The 16,252-nt window shown below is 40.9% G+C and overlaps 1 protein-coding gene across 1 annotated transcript; it reads right to left on the reverse strand.

Annotated features, from left to right (window-relative positions):
* Nucleotides 1–1,187: 1,187 nt before the first annotated feature.
* On the reverse strand, nucleotides 1,188–16,118 carry RPS6KB1 (ribosomal protein S6 kinase B1). The gene is made up of 15 exons (XM_005525702.3): nucleotides 15,972–16,118; nucleotides 12,747–12,796; nucleotides 12,038–12,158; nucleotides 11,663–11,731; nucleotides 11,092–11,239; nucleotides 10,408–10,465; nucleotides 9,975–10,075; nucleotides 9,001–9,091; nucleotides 8,709–8,799; nucleotides 8,309–8,416; nucleotides 7,950–8,012; nucleotides 7,128–7,205; nucleotides 5,678–5,785; nucleotides 5,022–5,134; nucleotides 1,188–4,522 (listed from the first exon to the last, which is right to left on the reverse strand). Exons 1-15 carry the CDS (start codon nucleotides 16,041–16,043, stop codon nucleotides 4,285–4,287), a joined length of 1,509 nt encoding a protein of 502 aa, XP_005525759.1. The 5' UTR covers nucleotides 16,044–16,118; the 3' UTR covers nucleotides 1,188–4,284.
* Nucleotides 16,119–16,252: the final 134 nt, after the last annotated feature.

Genomic DNA, 16,252 nt, shown 5'->3' on the forward strand with positions numbered 1-16,252 from the left:
CTCACCAAGCTTATTTTATGGAGCCCAACAAAGTGTTAGTGCTTTAAATCAACCCTGATCCTTTGGTCTTTGTCCACAACACTGTAGTAACAACCAGAGTAAGTGTGGAGATTGGTCAAAAACAGGGATCAGGGAACAATTTCTCCTCTTTCTTTCTGTTGTTTTTTCTATCCAAACCCAGTAATTTTAAAAACATGTTTTATTAAAAAAAAACCAAGAATGAAAGAGATTTTGGTCAACTGGTTTAGATTTACACTTCATAAATCAAACAAGTCATTCTCATCTTGGTTATAGACAGGGAAAAAAGTGAGTATCTGACATCCAGGAATGGCATCCTCTCTGACCCATGGAGCTCTCCCTGATCCAGGCCAGGGCCACTGCCCTGCTTGCAGGGACACACAGAGTGACAAATGACAATCAACAGCCACTTTTTAAGAGCCTAAGACCCCAGGGGAAAGTACCAGAAGGAGCCTCTCTTGGGTCTTTATGTTCTGAGGGAATTCCTCCTCCATTTCCCATCAAAGCTCTCAGGAAAGACAATGATTTACATTTCCTGTTATACTTAAAACCTACCTACTTCCTAAAATACAAATAGGTCACTTGGATTAACATATGTTTTAATTTGCATTTAGTTGCTATTCACATTCACCTTATTTAGCTCTTGAGGGTATTTAGTTGCAGTAAACTGTGAGAGATGAAAATCAAGACAGGGATTACCTTTGTTTCTGCTAAGGCAGCTCAGGGGTGTTCTTACAGACAGCTACAGATGGATTTAGTCTAGAAGAGAACAACTGGAGAAGTTCATACATGGGATCTGCACATAGATGGGATCTCCAGGGAGAATATTCAAGTAATTTCCTTGTTCTTAATGACTTCTCCTTTGGAAAAAGGATTTCCCTCAGCTGGGAAAATTAAACAGCAAGGAGCCTGCTGTAGAGACAGAATTTAAACAAACCAACCAAACCCCAAACATCTGCCCTAAAACCAGAGCAGCCTCCTCAATGTTTGATGCACTTGTTGATTAACACTGAGAGCAGGTTGGGAGTTAATATTGAAGAGAACAGACCCAAAATAAACTTGAACTGTACACTTATGAGTGGACTCAAATATGAAATGTTCTCCAGTAGTTCAGCTTTTAAACAGCACAGCAAAAAAAAAAAAAAGGGATATTCAAAAGAACAATTGACTCGTTGATTTTTATCTTTTATTATGAGCTAATACCAGGATGACATTCAAATGTCAGATGGCACAATTAAGACAGTCTTGGTAGGAATTATTCCAGCATTCCCAAAATTACAATTTAGTACACGAATGGCGTCAAATGTATGCATCACTCCCACAGAGAAAAATTATGGAATTCTGAATATCTTATACCAGAATAGTTTCTGCATCAAATGGGAAAAAGAAAAACTGCTGGTAATACAGCTGACCTAGAAACCTTTTCTGATAATGACCTGCAGAACAAAATATTTCCCTATTTAATATCTAGTAAAAAAAAATATGACTTTTGTTCAAGTTTAAGATTTAATACTTTTATATGGTTAGCCACAACAGGTATTAACCTCAGTTTTACTATATTTTTGTAATGCTACAAAAATCCTATAAAATCAAATTATAGTGAATTTTTCAGTGATTATAATTAAAAAAGCGCAGCTTGTACAAAATAAAAAAAATAAGATTCTATACTCTAATGAAAAATTTAAGACATTTTTAAATGAACAAAAGAAAGCACTTGTTAAGCTCTCCAATATTCAATGCATTCTGCACTTATCTGAAATAGCCAGACAGGAGCTAGAACTCCACTCCCCTTAGTTCACAACTAGTAATTTTGACACTATTATATATATATATATATAGAGGATCTATGTCTGATATTTTTACAAATAAATACAGGATAAACCATATTGCATAGTGTGTGCTTGCTGTCTGAGTCACACTCCGAAAGTTTCACAGTTATGGTAGGGAATTCAACTTACAATCTACGGGCTAAAACATTGACAGTACATGGAATTCCTTGGAAAACCAATGGGTTGGGTTTGTAATTGATCAGTGAACTCAGACAAACAACTCTTGCCATTCTTGCCAGCCATTAAACCAATTCCACTGGACAATTCTATCCAGCCAAGCAAAAAGCAACTGTTAGCTGTAACTAGGACCAAGAGAGATCTGCCTCTAAAAGGTTCTTTTTTTGGTTGTTTTTTTTTTGTTTGTTTTTAACCAAATTCCTTTATCCTCAGTGAATGTCAGGAAAGTCCAGGTGCTGTGTGTTTGCAGACAGGCCCAGTGCAAACACTCCTGAGCACCTGGATTTTGGTTCCACAAAATCACCCGTGGCCACGTCACCAACTGAACAATGGCAATCTTCCAGTATGTCACTGTAAGTTAACTTGATTTTCCTCCTAAACTAAAAAAAAAATTATATTTTTCAACAAAAGGCTTATCAGGAAGTTAAAAATAGCCTAATTTTTGCTCAGTCATAACCATTTTTTTGTGTTGGTTCTTTGTTAGCATCAAGGTACCACTGAATCCTTCTGCCTTGCCAATTTTAGCAAAAGCACTGTGATCGGATTCAATGCTTAGAGAGAGTTTTATGGCTTGGATCCTATGGCTCAAAAAGATTCAGTATCCACAGAGTAAGCAGAATCTAGAATAAAAAAATCCCTACTGTTGTGAAACACCAGAAGTAGACTTTGCACAGTTTGACTAAAAGATAATGCATCGTGTGGCAGGCAAAAAGTGACAGGACTTGTATGCAGCTGCATGATCATCTCCACACACACGCACACACCATCCACACTCTAGGGTAAAGCTCTGCAGATATTAACCCTTTCACCAGCTGTGTTCATGGAAATGCTTTCTCTTTAAGGCAGGAAGTATTTAAAGTAAGGTAAAGTTTTACCTTTATTTTATTCTTTGTACCTGTAAGTCAGTTGTACAGATCGTGACAATTTTAAAAACATAAATAGTGTCCTTAAGAACATGTTTGCTAAATTAAAGTTTTGCTAAAGTTCTGACCCACTGTGGAAGACATTCACTGAAAGGCCATTGAACACTTTACTCATACAATCAGCAAATTTATTGCCCCAGCATAGAAAAAAAAGTTGATAAATTTAAGAAATGTATAATGGCAGGAAACTACCATAAGCAAAATTTTATTATTAATAATAATAATTTTTAAAATCCTCAAATTCTTACCCACTGGTTACAAAAATATTTATTTCGTTATACTCTGGAGGATTTATCTGTGTTTCATGTGGTACTTCCTAGAGATTTCTACTGACCTTGTGTTCTGCTCACTGTTGATCTCTCTGTGGGTAAGAATCTGAGCTGCCCAGCTGTGCCCAGCTGAGGACCAGCGTGTACAAAAGTGATGTTTCCCAGTGAAATGTCTGCTGAGGACAGGCATGAAATAAGCAGGACGTGTGTGAGCCCATGGCTTCCAGTTAAGCCTAGAACATAGCAGCACTGCTGTTTGATTAGATCCATTTGTCTTTGCAGGAACAAACAGGGATTTCAGCTGGGGAAGCAGGAAAACAGTTCTTTCCCACCCCGCACTGCCAGGCTGGTCAGTGAGTGATTCATTTATTGATTGGTTGGTTCATGAGGAGGAGAATCAGAACTAGAGCCTTGAACTTTCTTCACAGCAACCAATTAAGTTTGCCTATTTCATTTTGGGATACTTTCCATAATGAGCTGAATCAAAAAATCTATTTGAAAAATATATATTTTTTATATATATATATATAAAAAAACTCATTATGTTTTGAATGTGAAACACCAATTAAGTTTAGCTTTCCTCTTTGATTCCACCCCATTGTAGGAAACCGCTTAACGAAGCTTGCATGCTAATTACCCCTCAGCTGCAAGCCTGCAGGCATTCCAAACTCTGCCTAGTGAAAGGGCCAACCCTCCTCGACACATTCACGACTACACCAGTGATTCTGAAGCAACATCCTGCCCCTTAATACTGTCAGTTTCGAGCTCTCAAGCTGAAAGATCCTTGATAAGGTGAGAAGATGTCACTGGAATCAGTAAGATGATGTGCCTAGAGTTCTGCAATACCATTTGCTAAAGTTTGTTTTTTTTTTATGCACCATTGATTGACAGGAAAAAAAAAAATCCGTTTTTCTTTGCTTTCCAAGTCTCTCTGTGCAATGACCGATTCTTTGATACTGTCACTTTTTAAGAGTAAACCAAACAAGCCCTCAAATTTCAACTTCAAGGGGGCTCATGTCCATCCTTGGTTTTCCACCTTCCCTTCCAAGGCTTACAAAAATGGTGTTGTCATAGATTCATGCGCAAGTGCTCCGGTCGTTTGGAAATCATGGGAAAAGCCTGTTTTTTGTAGGGCCCAGAGTTTGGTTGCCGGATTGGAAGTGGTGCTGAAGCCTCTCCACAAACTGTCACATCCATTTGTTCTATTCCACTGGTCTCCATCGGATATTCCACAGGTGTCTGGGTGTTGGATGCGCCGGCAGAAGCACCTCTTCCCCAGAATTCCCCAGGGGAAAACTTTACAGGGCTTTAAAACAAGAAATACAAAAATCAGATACGGACACATATATAGCACCAAGGTTTATCCCTTACTCTGCAGGAAACTGCACTCAAATGCCTATGGAGAAGCAATTCTAATTCTTCCTTTCACTTCCAGGAGTTTGAGAAATTTCCATGTCTGGCTTCTACCAGTCTCTTGTAAAATTCTCTCACTTTGAGGTGATTGCAGAAGGCTTTTTCTGCACTAACGTGACTCTTTAGTGCTTAGGATGTTCTGAAACAGTTTTAGCTGTATCAAAGTCACCTCTCTGAGGCTGTATCAGCACTGAAAAGCACTTGGTTAGAACTTCATGTGCTGCCCAACACCACAGATTTGTCTTTAATAATGTGGTTTATAAAACAGAATCACTTCTAATGGAAGTGCTGGGCTTATTCAGAAGCAAGGCTGCATTTTTTATTTCTAGTACTTCAAATACTTGTCAAAAAGTGTATTCAAAACAAAAAAAAAGAAAAAGAAGATAAAGTACCTGACTGGTGTCCTAGGGCTACCTATGAATCTGCGAGGTGATCGAATTTTTGGTTCAAAAGAAAATTTCTCTTTTACGCTTTCAAGTACAGATGGAGCCACATACGTAAAACCCTGCAAAACAGGAAAAAGGCACTGCAACTCCCAGGCAAGGTCTACATTCAGAATCATTTGTGAAGTTATTAAAATCTGATTATTACAGGAAAATGATAAAGAGTCGATGTTGACAGATTCACTCCTTGAAGCAAACAGTGGGACTTCAGGGAGTTGTTACACCCCAGCTATTTCTCCTCAGATCACAGATTCCCACAGGCACACTCAATTTATTTTGCTCTATGGAGTGGCTGTTGTTGTCTCTGCATGGCTGTGAAAGCAATGCCATGTGCAGGGTCCACAGTGCACCTCTGAAACAGAATGCTGACATTCCACAAGGGCAGCACTGTTTGTTGGCTGCTGTATAAAGAAAACGTCAGCAATAACTGAAGTATTTTCAAAGCCTTCCAACATCTCAAACCTGTCAGAGGATTTGGGTTTAGTTATGAGAGTTTGCTTCAAAGTGTTAGGAGTCAACAGAATGAATTTAGCTGAAATGTCCCCATTTCCAGTAGCAAACCTCCCTCTCCACAGTCACTCCTCACTTGTCCCTGGCTCACTCACCAGAAAGACCTGGTTGGCACTTTCACTGAGAGTTGAGTCATCTGGGCTATCAACAGGTGTCTGACGTGTAAACTTTGAATCAAACTGGCTCACATCCTCTTCAGATTGCTTTGCAAAAACAAAATGATTAAGGGTTTATATTACAGATATCAACCAAATGGCTCAGCGGTGAGCAGTGCAGCCTCTGGATGGAGTTCATTCCATGGGTTTTTGGCAGAGCTCTGCTGGAGGAAAACCCTGGAGTGGTGTCGGAATCCTGTCGCTGCCAGTGGGAGGTCACTATGGGCACTGACACTGAGAAATAAAGGCAAGGGGGAGGGGCAAAAATTATGGATCAAAAAGGAACACAAATTAAAAAGATGCCTTAAAAAAAAATTCTCAAATTACAAACAAAAACTTTTAGAAATACAATGCCAGTTTCTTGCAAGTTTAGCCCTTGTCACAACCAGTATAGAACAGTTGCAACTATTTAGTTTTTGGAGGCCTCTCCAGATAGTTTTTGTCCCATTTTTGCAGATACAGAAGTGTTCATAATCTGAGGAATAGAGGACAACTCTGGAATAAGTGATTATGAAGGATATTGTTTTATTTGCTCAAAGAACAGTAATTCCAAAATCCCTTCTTTATTCCCATGTGTCACTGGAAAGGCAGCAGGTATTCATGTGTGCAGGCCTTCATGCAACCATGGAAGCACAAGTTGAAAAACCATCTGGTTTATACAAGAAACTTCCATAAAATTGCTACTAGCAGAAAAACCCAATATCATCTTCAGATAAGTATTTGGAAATACCAGTCTTGAATCTTTCTGAATTTCATTCCAAAAGGTGAAGGGAAAAACGTCTGGAGTCCCCATGCTGTAGAATGCTTGACATTAGTGATGCTTAAGCCAATTTTAAGTGAGCATTTTAGTAGCTGGGAACTGTAAGTGGCAATACCCAGAGCTGATGGAGCTGATTGTACCCAGAGGGAAAACCAGACACCATCCAAATATAAGATGGGATAATAAAAACTTGTTCATCACATCACTGGTTGGAGGTAAACTCTAACTACTGCTTATAATGCAAAAGATGCATTGTAAAGATTAATAAGCAAACACAGAAAATGCTTAATTAGGTGATTTCATTTACTTTTGCTTAGCAACTCTATCTAGTTGAAACTAAATACTGACTTACTGTAGAGGGTTTAGAAGCTGATCTCATAGTGAACTGCACTTGCAGGTCTGTTTAACCTACAGGTCAGAAGGAGGAGGAATTCAGACTGAAGCAGATCAGGTGCTAGATCAGATCTGCCAGCTTTAATTGAGATGGATCTGTCCCCTGAATTGATGTAACTCAAGTACCAGGAATCAGTGGCACTTCAGTTTGTAAAGTGAACGTTTCTAAGTTTTATTAAGAGCTTTGCTAAAGGCACACAGGGAATATATCTCTCTCCCAGTATTCCCAGTACATACCAATAAGGGTTTAAAAGGAGGTTCCACCTTGCGCGCCAGCAGCTCGTCCCAGTTGATGTGTCTGAAGAACGCGTGAGCCTGCAGGAGGGACAACGGCAGAGTCAGCACCTGCCCCTAGGGCACAAAGCCCAGAGCTTCACCATTAACATGTTCTATCCAGACCCTTTCTCTGGGGTGTTTCTTTCCAAAATCACATTTGGTTTAGTGTAGAATATTCTGCAGCACTACCTCGGAGTAGCTGGAAGAGCTGAGAACTGAGATCACACCTCCAAAGTCAGACAACATGTCCCCATTTCCTTGGAAGTGTTAGAAAAAGCCAGTTTACATGCAAAATACCTCCAGCATTTTCCAGCTTTAGAAGTTAAACCATGACAAAATACTGCATTAATGACAAATTATCAGAACTGTCAAATATAGAGGACTCTCTAATATTTGTCAATATCACCACAAAAACAAAGTCAAGCTGGAATGCCACACTTTTCCCTTCCAGGAGCTGCACTAATACAAGGTTGGCAAGTTTTTCATCAGACTGCTGAGAATAATCTCACCCTTCCAGGGCTGCACAACTAGCATTGTGCAACTACTAGAAAATATCTACTGCAAGACAGAGCTGAAGAATAGAAGTTATTTTTCAAATCTCAAAATATCAGCTAGGTAGACAGCTGCATTTGTTAAGCTTTAAAGACTTCAGGTTTTGATGAGCTGCCACATGTGGCTGCCTTTCTGCTCATTACCCTTCCAGACAGACACTCTGAGGTACCTTCAAAGCTGTTTTATTTTCAATGAGGTAATTTAAGAAGTCTCAAGTTAAGCTCAAGTTACCTGAACTTCTCCAGCATCTCCAGGACCAGCTCCTAGACGTGAGGCAGCATTTCTTTTTAGCAGCTTGATGAGAAATAACATCCAAAAAAGCAGAATTAGTTATGCTGTTATAACCAGACTAGTTCTGCCATGAACCTTCACTTCAATAAGTACCGTGCAGAATGAATATAGAACAATCAGAAAAATCTGCATTCACTTGAAAACAGTTGTATTTTCAAAGAAATTTACTTTCTGTACCACTCAGCAAAAAAGTGACTTAATCAGTAATTAACTAAGCTTGAACTGAACAGCCACAGTGGTATCATTATATTTCTATTTTCTACACACATGTGGAGTACTGACAATCATTAAAATTCTACCTTTTTAAGCAGATCTCTGGCTTCTTGTGTGAGGTAGGGAGGCAAGTTGAGTTTACACTTGAGAATCTTGTCAATTGTTTTCTTTCTGTTCTCCCCAGTGAAAGGAGGCTGGAAAGCACCATTGAAACAGAAGGAAAAACAAGACTTGTTCAGATCTTTAATTCGTGTACACAGAACTCACTTCAGTCATTTATAAAGCAGGTAAAACTACTGCAAATAAGCACTGTTTGGATAAAAGCAGCTCATGTCTGTAGTCAAACTTGAGAGCTGTATCTTGGTTCTTTCTTACTTGCAGTGTGTATATATACAAAATATGTATTTATACATGCAGCTGAGTTAGGGTACAGGGAAGCAGAAAAGCTACAAAGGGAAATACATGCAATTATAACTGTGCACCTACTGCTCCAGTCAGCATGTCATACATTAATGCCCCCAAACTCCACCAGTCCACAGCACGGTTATGCCCACTCCTCATCAGGATTTCAGGGGCCCTATAAGCAGAAGAATCAAAAATATGAAAGTGTTTTAATGAGCTTAATACTAACTGTGACTGCTAGTTTTCAAACAAAACCCCATTTATCAAGTGAAGTTGTCCTAAATGACTGAATACATGAACCACCAGTTAAAAAAGGCAAACCACAGCCATTACCCCCAGAGCAGAGCAATATTTTGTATTTCATCGTGCAGCTCACATGTATTCAATTGTTCCACAGAATGTGTGTGTGACTGTTCCATCGTGAATGGATTCTTTGCATAACCCGAAGTCAGTCAGTTTTACATGACCTGGAATTAAATAGATCAAATTTACAACTTGTCACAATTCTACCATCTGTAGAAGTAACACTGAGAAAAATTAGGAATTTTTAACATGGATATGTAATTATTCTGAATTATGTCCACATATGGTCTGACAAAGCAATGCAGCCATAAAATAGAACAAGGTAATCACACTTAGAGAGAAAACCACGTGCTGCCACTTGACAAACTACCAAAACTTATTCAAGTACAGACAAATGTATTTAAACATAAAGACTGTAGAGCATCATTTAGCTAAAAAAGTAGATTACAGAATTTTACTGCTTGCTTCAAATTTTACAGAATGATCTTCAACAAACTGTAAAGTGCTCTGAATAATTCAGTACAAAGACTCAGACTAAGTAAATAAGTTGTTTAAGAAAACATGAAAATTCTGGGTGGTACAGATTGCCAGACTAATCAGTGTCACCCAGTCACTGGAACAGTGCAATCAGGAACTGAAACTGCTGTCAGTGGGAAGTGTCAGCTGCTGGCTAAGTCATTTCAGCCACACATGATTTGGCATCCTGCCCAAACTGCCTTTCCTACCATCAGTCATCCCCATCGACTAAAACGTCACAGGTTCTACTTCACAATGATCCAGGAGAAGAAAAAAAAATCCAGAGATGCAGAAATGGCAAATCAACCACTCAAAACATGCCTGGGTCCATGGAACTTGAGCTTGCCATGACCTATTAAACCAAGGAAGCTGTGCTTGAGGGCAGTTAGCTCTGGCAGCTCTTCACTTATCCCAAGAGTGCTAACAACCCTGCCACTGTTCTAAGGAGATTCACATAAAACTGAGGTGCTGTGACCTTTGGGAGAATTGTTTTCAAAGGACTGGCACCCTGACTCATGACTAGAGTTCTACCTTGATGATTAAGCATGATATTTTCTGGCTTCAGATCCCGGTAGATGATTCCTTTTTGATGCAAGTGCCCCAGTGCCATTGAGATTTCTGCCAAGTAAAAGCTGGAAGGGAACAAAATCAGACATATTCAATCATGCAGAGCATCTTAAGCAAGTCTTTCACAGTTTTCAACCCCCAAACCTTGACCACAGCCCTATGGACAGAGCCTCACTGAGCAGCCAGCAGTGGACCCTCTCCTGTTTCAAGACTGGAGTTCCACCAGCACAAACTGGGGAGGACAGCACAAAACTGGCGAGTACAGCACATGGACACCCTCCCCAAACACACTGAACTGCTCTTTCACTACACTCTAAAATGAATCAGTAGTTAAATAAAGTTTAAGCTCTTAGAAAAAAACCTCAAACTATTAATTTACAAAAATAGCTTTGCTTACCAAGCTGTGTCTTCCATAAATATCCCTTCTCTCTCTAACTGCATAAATAGTTCTCCTCCTGTCATGAGAAAAAATAGATTGTACTCAATTAAAAGTATCATTTTAAGTCAGTCAGAAGTCTATTTTCTAGGAAAACTATAAGCAACAGGTATTTTTGCCTGCTGTACAACAGGCTGTTTCACAAAAAAACAACCGAGCCACTATTCTGTTACTTTCGGGATTCCAGCAACCTGAAGAAATCAGCATTTAAAAAACAAGAGCATTTCTGTCCCTCTTTTTTGTTTTTACAGCTTGAGAAATTTGCTTCTAATCTATGTCTGTTTCCCTAACCACGAAATAAAGATAACATTTTCTTCTGTCACAAAGAACCTGCAAGGACTAAACACTCAGGTAACTCTGTAGGATTGCACAGAACACACACAAATGACAAATCTAGTGGAAGTAAATGTCTTAAAACCCCTTCTCTTCTGTACTGTCATGAAAAACAACTTTTATGTTTCATTCCTCTTTGTTGTATGGACTTAGAAAGTTTATTCATGTTCTTCTATGTATTTTTAATACAAACCTGTTTCAGTTTAAGACACCAAGCCAGCATTAATTGGCCTTTTACTTGTAGGGTAAGAACCCCAAATTCTTGATTGTGTAAGACCCCAAGAAGGAGGTAAAAGAATGTCATATACTGACCACTGAGATACTCAAGGATGAGGTAGAGTTTTCCACCAGTCTGAAAGGCATAAATTAAGTCTACAATGAAGGGATGTTTCACTTCTTCCAGTATATTCCTCTCTGCTTTTGTGTGAGCTGTATCCTTGGCATTCCTTACAATCATTGCCTGCAAAAAAGCAGAGATATGTGAGCACTGAACATGCTAAACAAGGCAGACTTTTATACTGAGTTAAATTATGAGTTTTAAAATTATAACACTACATATGAATTAGCAACAGCATTAAAAAATTGCATTTCACCACAATATCTACATAAGTTTTCTTGCAGAAGTTTAAGTCTTTATTTTATAGAATCACACGATAATTTAGGTTGGCACGGATCTCCTGACCTATTTAAATGAGCTGCTGAGAACTACCCCAACAGAAAAATTTGAAGTTCAATTCTAATTTCAACTGTGTCTGAGTAAAAACTGTATAGATCCTAGAACTCATTTTTATGTATATTAAACCATTAGATAATTCTGAAAGATAAATGTAGGGGTATAATTTTTTTATTTTTTTAAGATTCAGAGTAGTGAAATTCAGTTTACCTTTTTAAGAACTTTCATGGCAAATATTTTCCCGGTGTTTGCTCCGGTTACTTTTCGTACTTGAAACACCTAAACAACACCAACACAATGGCAATCACATATTTCAGCTGCATTAACTGCCACAAGCTAAAAATCAAAGCCATGCAATAAAGAGAGAGGAGATGACCCACGAACTACAAGGCAAGAGGCAGGGATTGGACGCAGTTTGGGACATTCCCTGCTGCTTCCAGCGGGTGAGGCTCTGCCAGGGACCTGGGTGCCAACCTTGGCAGCTGGGATGGTTCTACCCTTTTCAGACTTTTCAGAGAGGGGGAAATCAGAGCAAAGCAGGGGGTACTGAGGGTGTGAAGGATTTGGTGCTGGAGGGTTCCTGACCTTGCCATAGCCGCCTTTGCCCAGCACACGCAGTAACTCGAAGCACTCCGGGCGGATCTTCTCGGGGCCTCTGTTCACACTGGTCTCTGAAATCTCAAATTTTTCACAATGTTCCATCCCACTGCAGAAAAGCAGAACAAGGCTGTGAGTCTACCTGAGAACTGAGCAAATGAAAGCACTGCCTGCCCGGAAAGTCTGACCTAACAGTGACAGCCTGGGAGGCCTGGAGAGCTCCCACCACCAGGAATTACTGTTTATTGTGTGCAAAGCTGCTGCTTGCACTGAGAAGGTTACCTGCAGATTTTGGGGATTTATGGTATCAAGATTTCCTCAAACCCCTTTAATTTAATGTACAATACATCTCTGCATTACACCAGAATTATGTTTAGAGGATGAAAACCTCAAACTGACTCAGATATTTCTTTATATCATTATATCCATATTACAAATATTATTCAAAGGCAAGAGATTTGTTAGGAGAAACAAGGATCAAAAGACAAACAGCAGCTTTTAACCATAATTCGTTTTATTATTTTATTTCAAGATACAATTAACAAATTTTAATGTGAGGAAAGAGTGAAACATCTAAAAATGGCTCAAAATGGAACCGGAATGACAAAGTTTTCTATTTACCTTAACAATGGAACAGAATTAGAAGTTAAATGTCATTGGCATGAATGATACAGAATATTTTCTAGCAGCAACTTACAGGTCATATTGGCCAACTCCTCCATGGTCCATGCTCTCACTTAATTGACCCTGGGGATGAGAAGGGTAGAAGAAAGATGAATTAGAAAAGCATTAAAAATAAATGCACTGATGTGGTTTATAACTTTTTAAGTTTGAAAAGACAAAATCTCTATATAATTAAATAGGTCAGGAAGAAAAAATTATCAGCAGAAGATCAAAAAATCTACTAAATTCTGTGCCAGATTTGCAGTACTGCCATGTGTCTCAAACAGTGACACAGGGAACCACTGTCTTACTTGGCTGCATTGTTATTCTATCACTTAAATATCAGAGGGTGTACAATTTCACACCCCCAAGTGAACTTGAAAAATGTTAAGGTGCTGCAATTTTCTTTAAAATTCCTCTTACACAGAAATTTTCGAGTCCTACTGCAGTACTATGCAAATAAGACCAATAATAAAGATTATGTAAACAGATGAACTGGGACTCATCTGCACTGGAAACAAACAATCTACTGAGAAAGTTTGGTTATTTTATATTGGCAAGTCAAATCCTAGTCATGGTGAAAGAATTCAACTTTACTCTGATGTTAAACACATTTTCTGACCAACAATCAGTACTGAAGTTCCTGCACTTCAGCATCAGAACCAGTCACCATTAAGGAATGTGGTTTAATTATGAAGAGATATTTCCTTCAAAGAATTTTCAACCTGATCCCTTCCCTCTAGCTGTGGCTCTGCACAGCAAAAGAAGTGCAAAGGCAGCAGACAGCTGTAATGAATACAAATAGAATGTCATGGGCAAGCTTCTAGTGAGCTCCAGACTGTACTGTCACGTTCTTATTTTTAAAAATATGGACATGAAATAACAACTGTGAGTTCCTGGTGAACAGCCTGAAACCTACAGGCTGAATATAAATATATTGAGTGACCTGTGAAATTCAGAGAAGAAAAAGAAAACCCACTGAGACATGAAAAAAACAGCCCAAGCCAAGGACTGCATTTTAAAATATTATCCAAGTGAAAAAAACACTAACCAAAGAAAACTCAAAACTTTCAACAGTTTCAGTGTTAAAGTTTACAGAGGCTGGTTTATTTCGGGTGATCTAAAGGGGAATTTAACTCTTGGATCCACCTACTAACACCACAGGCAATTAAGGAGTCCAAAAGATCAGGTTTGTTTCCAGCTCAGAGAGCTGCCAGCTCATGTCCTCCTGTTGACATTTACTAGAGAAATCCAGCTTATTGACATGTTTCACAATAAAAGCCACTAAAGCTGCCCTTGACCCCACTCTTAGATGCCAACAAATGAATTTTAAAAAATTCAACCCAGAGAATAAACACCCCTCAGTTACCAGAGCAACTCCTCCTGTTACCCAATGGTTCTGGCAAAGTTAATGTGTGCTGCTCTTGTTCCTGTGAACTTTGGGTTTCATACTCAGTATTAATTTAACCAAAATTCACTTCAGATACCATTCTGGTATTTTTTCAGGGTTTCTTCTCATTTCACAACACTAAGAAAGGCAGTGGGAAGCCACCAGCCCTTCAGTCCATACATTGTTTCATTTATTACAAACACCTAAATGAAGGCTGAGGGTTTTTTTCACCATAATAATTAGTGCAAACAACCACATGGCTTTTGAGGAAACTCCTTCTAAACAACGCTTCAGATTTTCCAGGATGGCTCTGCCTACTCAAACCCATGACTGAGCTCTCTGGGCTCCTCTTGGACTCAGTTTTTGGGAGATACCAGGGACCAATACCAGAAATGTGACAACACAGTCCTGAGAGTCCCCCTTGCTCATTCCTTGATCTCCACTGCTCTGGCTGCATCCTCTGAGCCTTGCAGGACACACAAGCTGTGGAGATAACTTCCACTGGAATGTCGCTCCCCTTACACATTCCTGATGTTCCCCTCATTCCTTGCTCTGACATTTCCTGCTGTTGGGTTGTTTTCATCTCAAACCCATTCTCACCCTCCTTTATCTGTTTGCCAAAAGGCACCTGAGACCAACCAAGGTTGCCAACGTCCATAAAAATGTCAGTCATGGCAAGGTTTTAAAATCCACAATGGTTTAATTGTTCCCTGAGACTGAATTACAGGAACACAAGAGAGCACAAACTCAACTTTCTTGCCACCTCACTCAGAACCTGTTCTTGGCAGCATTAACAGGGTGATGCAAGCGGTTTTCCAAAGCCAAGTGTTTTATTGATTATTGAGGTGACAGACAGAGCTTTTCCTGCAGATTGAGAAGCTTTCAAGCCTTCAGTTGTCAAACAACGTCTTTACAGATTCCATGGAGTGTGGGGAACAGAATATGTGCTTATCTCCTGGAGGGAAGTACCTGGAGAGAATCTACAGCAAACATGGAAGGAACTTTTTACAAGAGCATGGAGATTTAGATTAGATATTAGGGGGAAATTCTGCCCTGTGAGGGTGGTGAGGCACAGGGTGCCCAGAGAAGCTGTGGTTGCCCCATCCCTGGAAGTGTCCAAAGACGGGGCTTGGAGCAACCTGTGAGAGTGGAAGGTGTCCCTGCCCATGGCCTGAGATGATCTTTAAGGTCCATTCCAACCCAATTTGTTCCACAATTCTATGATCTCAAAGACTTCAAGATTGCCATTAGTATTTAAACAGCAGAAAATAAATGCACTGGCAGTTTAAGCAAGAGCAAACGGTTAATGTACAAAACAATATCAAAAAGCAACAGAAGATCTAGAAAAACATAAACAGAGATGATGCAACAAAATCCTCCTAAAGCTTTGACAGGATCTAGATGAACATCACGAGCTGCGAACTGCCCATTATCAGGTGAGCTGCTCACGAAAGCACGAGTTGCAAACAGCCGCTGACCCGCCTAACGCAGCATTTTAAACCTCTGCTCTTCATTTTGGCGCGAGAGCAGCGACTTTACACGGCTCCAGAAAGATCGGCACTTCTGCACTGACGGTCGGACATGTGATAATAAATAAATCATAATAAAAAACCATCCCCGCTGCGGCGCTCGTGCCGGGATCCCAACGCCGAAGTTCTGCGGGGAAGAGCTGCCGGCCCGCTCCGGGCGCGGATGTCCCGGGGCAGCGCGGGCGTCTGGGGCTCTGCCCGGGGGCGGGGGCGGCATCGCCCCGTTCCCGCCGCCGCCCCAGCGCAGTCCCCGCCCGGCCCCACGGCGCCTCCCGCGCCCTCGCTCCCTCAGGCCCCGCGGCCTCCCCCGCTCCCTCCCCGGCCCGGCTGCCGCTCTCACCCCCTCCTCCAACTCCTCGTCCGAGCCCGCGTCCTCGGGCTGGTCCAGGTCGATGTCGAACACTCCCGCCATGGCGCCGCCGCCCCTCGCTGGCTCCGCCGGGTGCCCGGGGCCTGCGCCGCCTCATGGGCCCGCGCCCCGCAGCGCCGCCGCGGCCGCCATCACCGGCTGCGCGGCCGCAGCGCGCCTGCGCTCCCGCCCCGCCCGCGCCCGCCGCGCACGCGCAGCGCGCGTCCCGGCCCCGCCGAGCCTGCGCGGTGAGCGCGGCGCGCGCCCGCCCG

This window comes from Pseudopodoces humilis, chromosome 23 (genome assembly GCF_049639895.1).
Source record: "Pseudopodoces humilis isolate 2021_Gansu_Grassland_sample_001 chromosome 23, ASM4963989v1, whole genome shotgun sequence".
NCBI lineage: Eukaryota > Metazoa > Chordata > Aves > Passeriformes > Paridae > Pseudopodoces > Pseudopodoces humilis.

Coding starts and splice junctions, on each gene's coding strand:
- RPS6KB1 (XM_005525702.3), bottom strand. CDS start 16,043: ATGGCGGGAGTGTTCGACATCGACCTGGACCAGCCCGAGGACGCGGGC. Junction 10,076..10,407: donor TTTATGGAAGACACAGCTTG/GTAAGCAAAGCT, acceptor GTTCCCTTCCAG/CTTTTACTTGGCAGAAATCT. Junction 5,135..5,677: donor GTGCCAACCAGGTCTTTCTG/GTGAGTGAGCCA, acceptor CCTGTTTTGCAG/GGTTTTACGTATGTGGCTCC.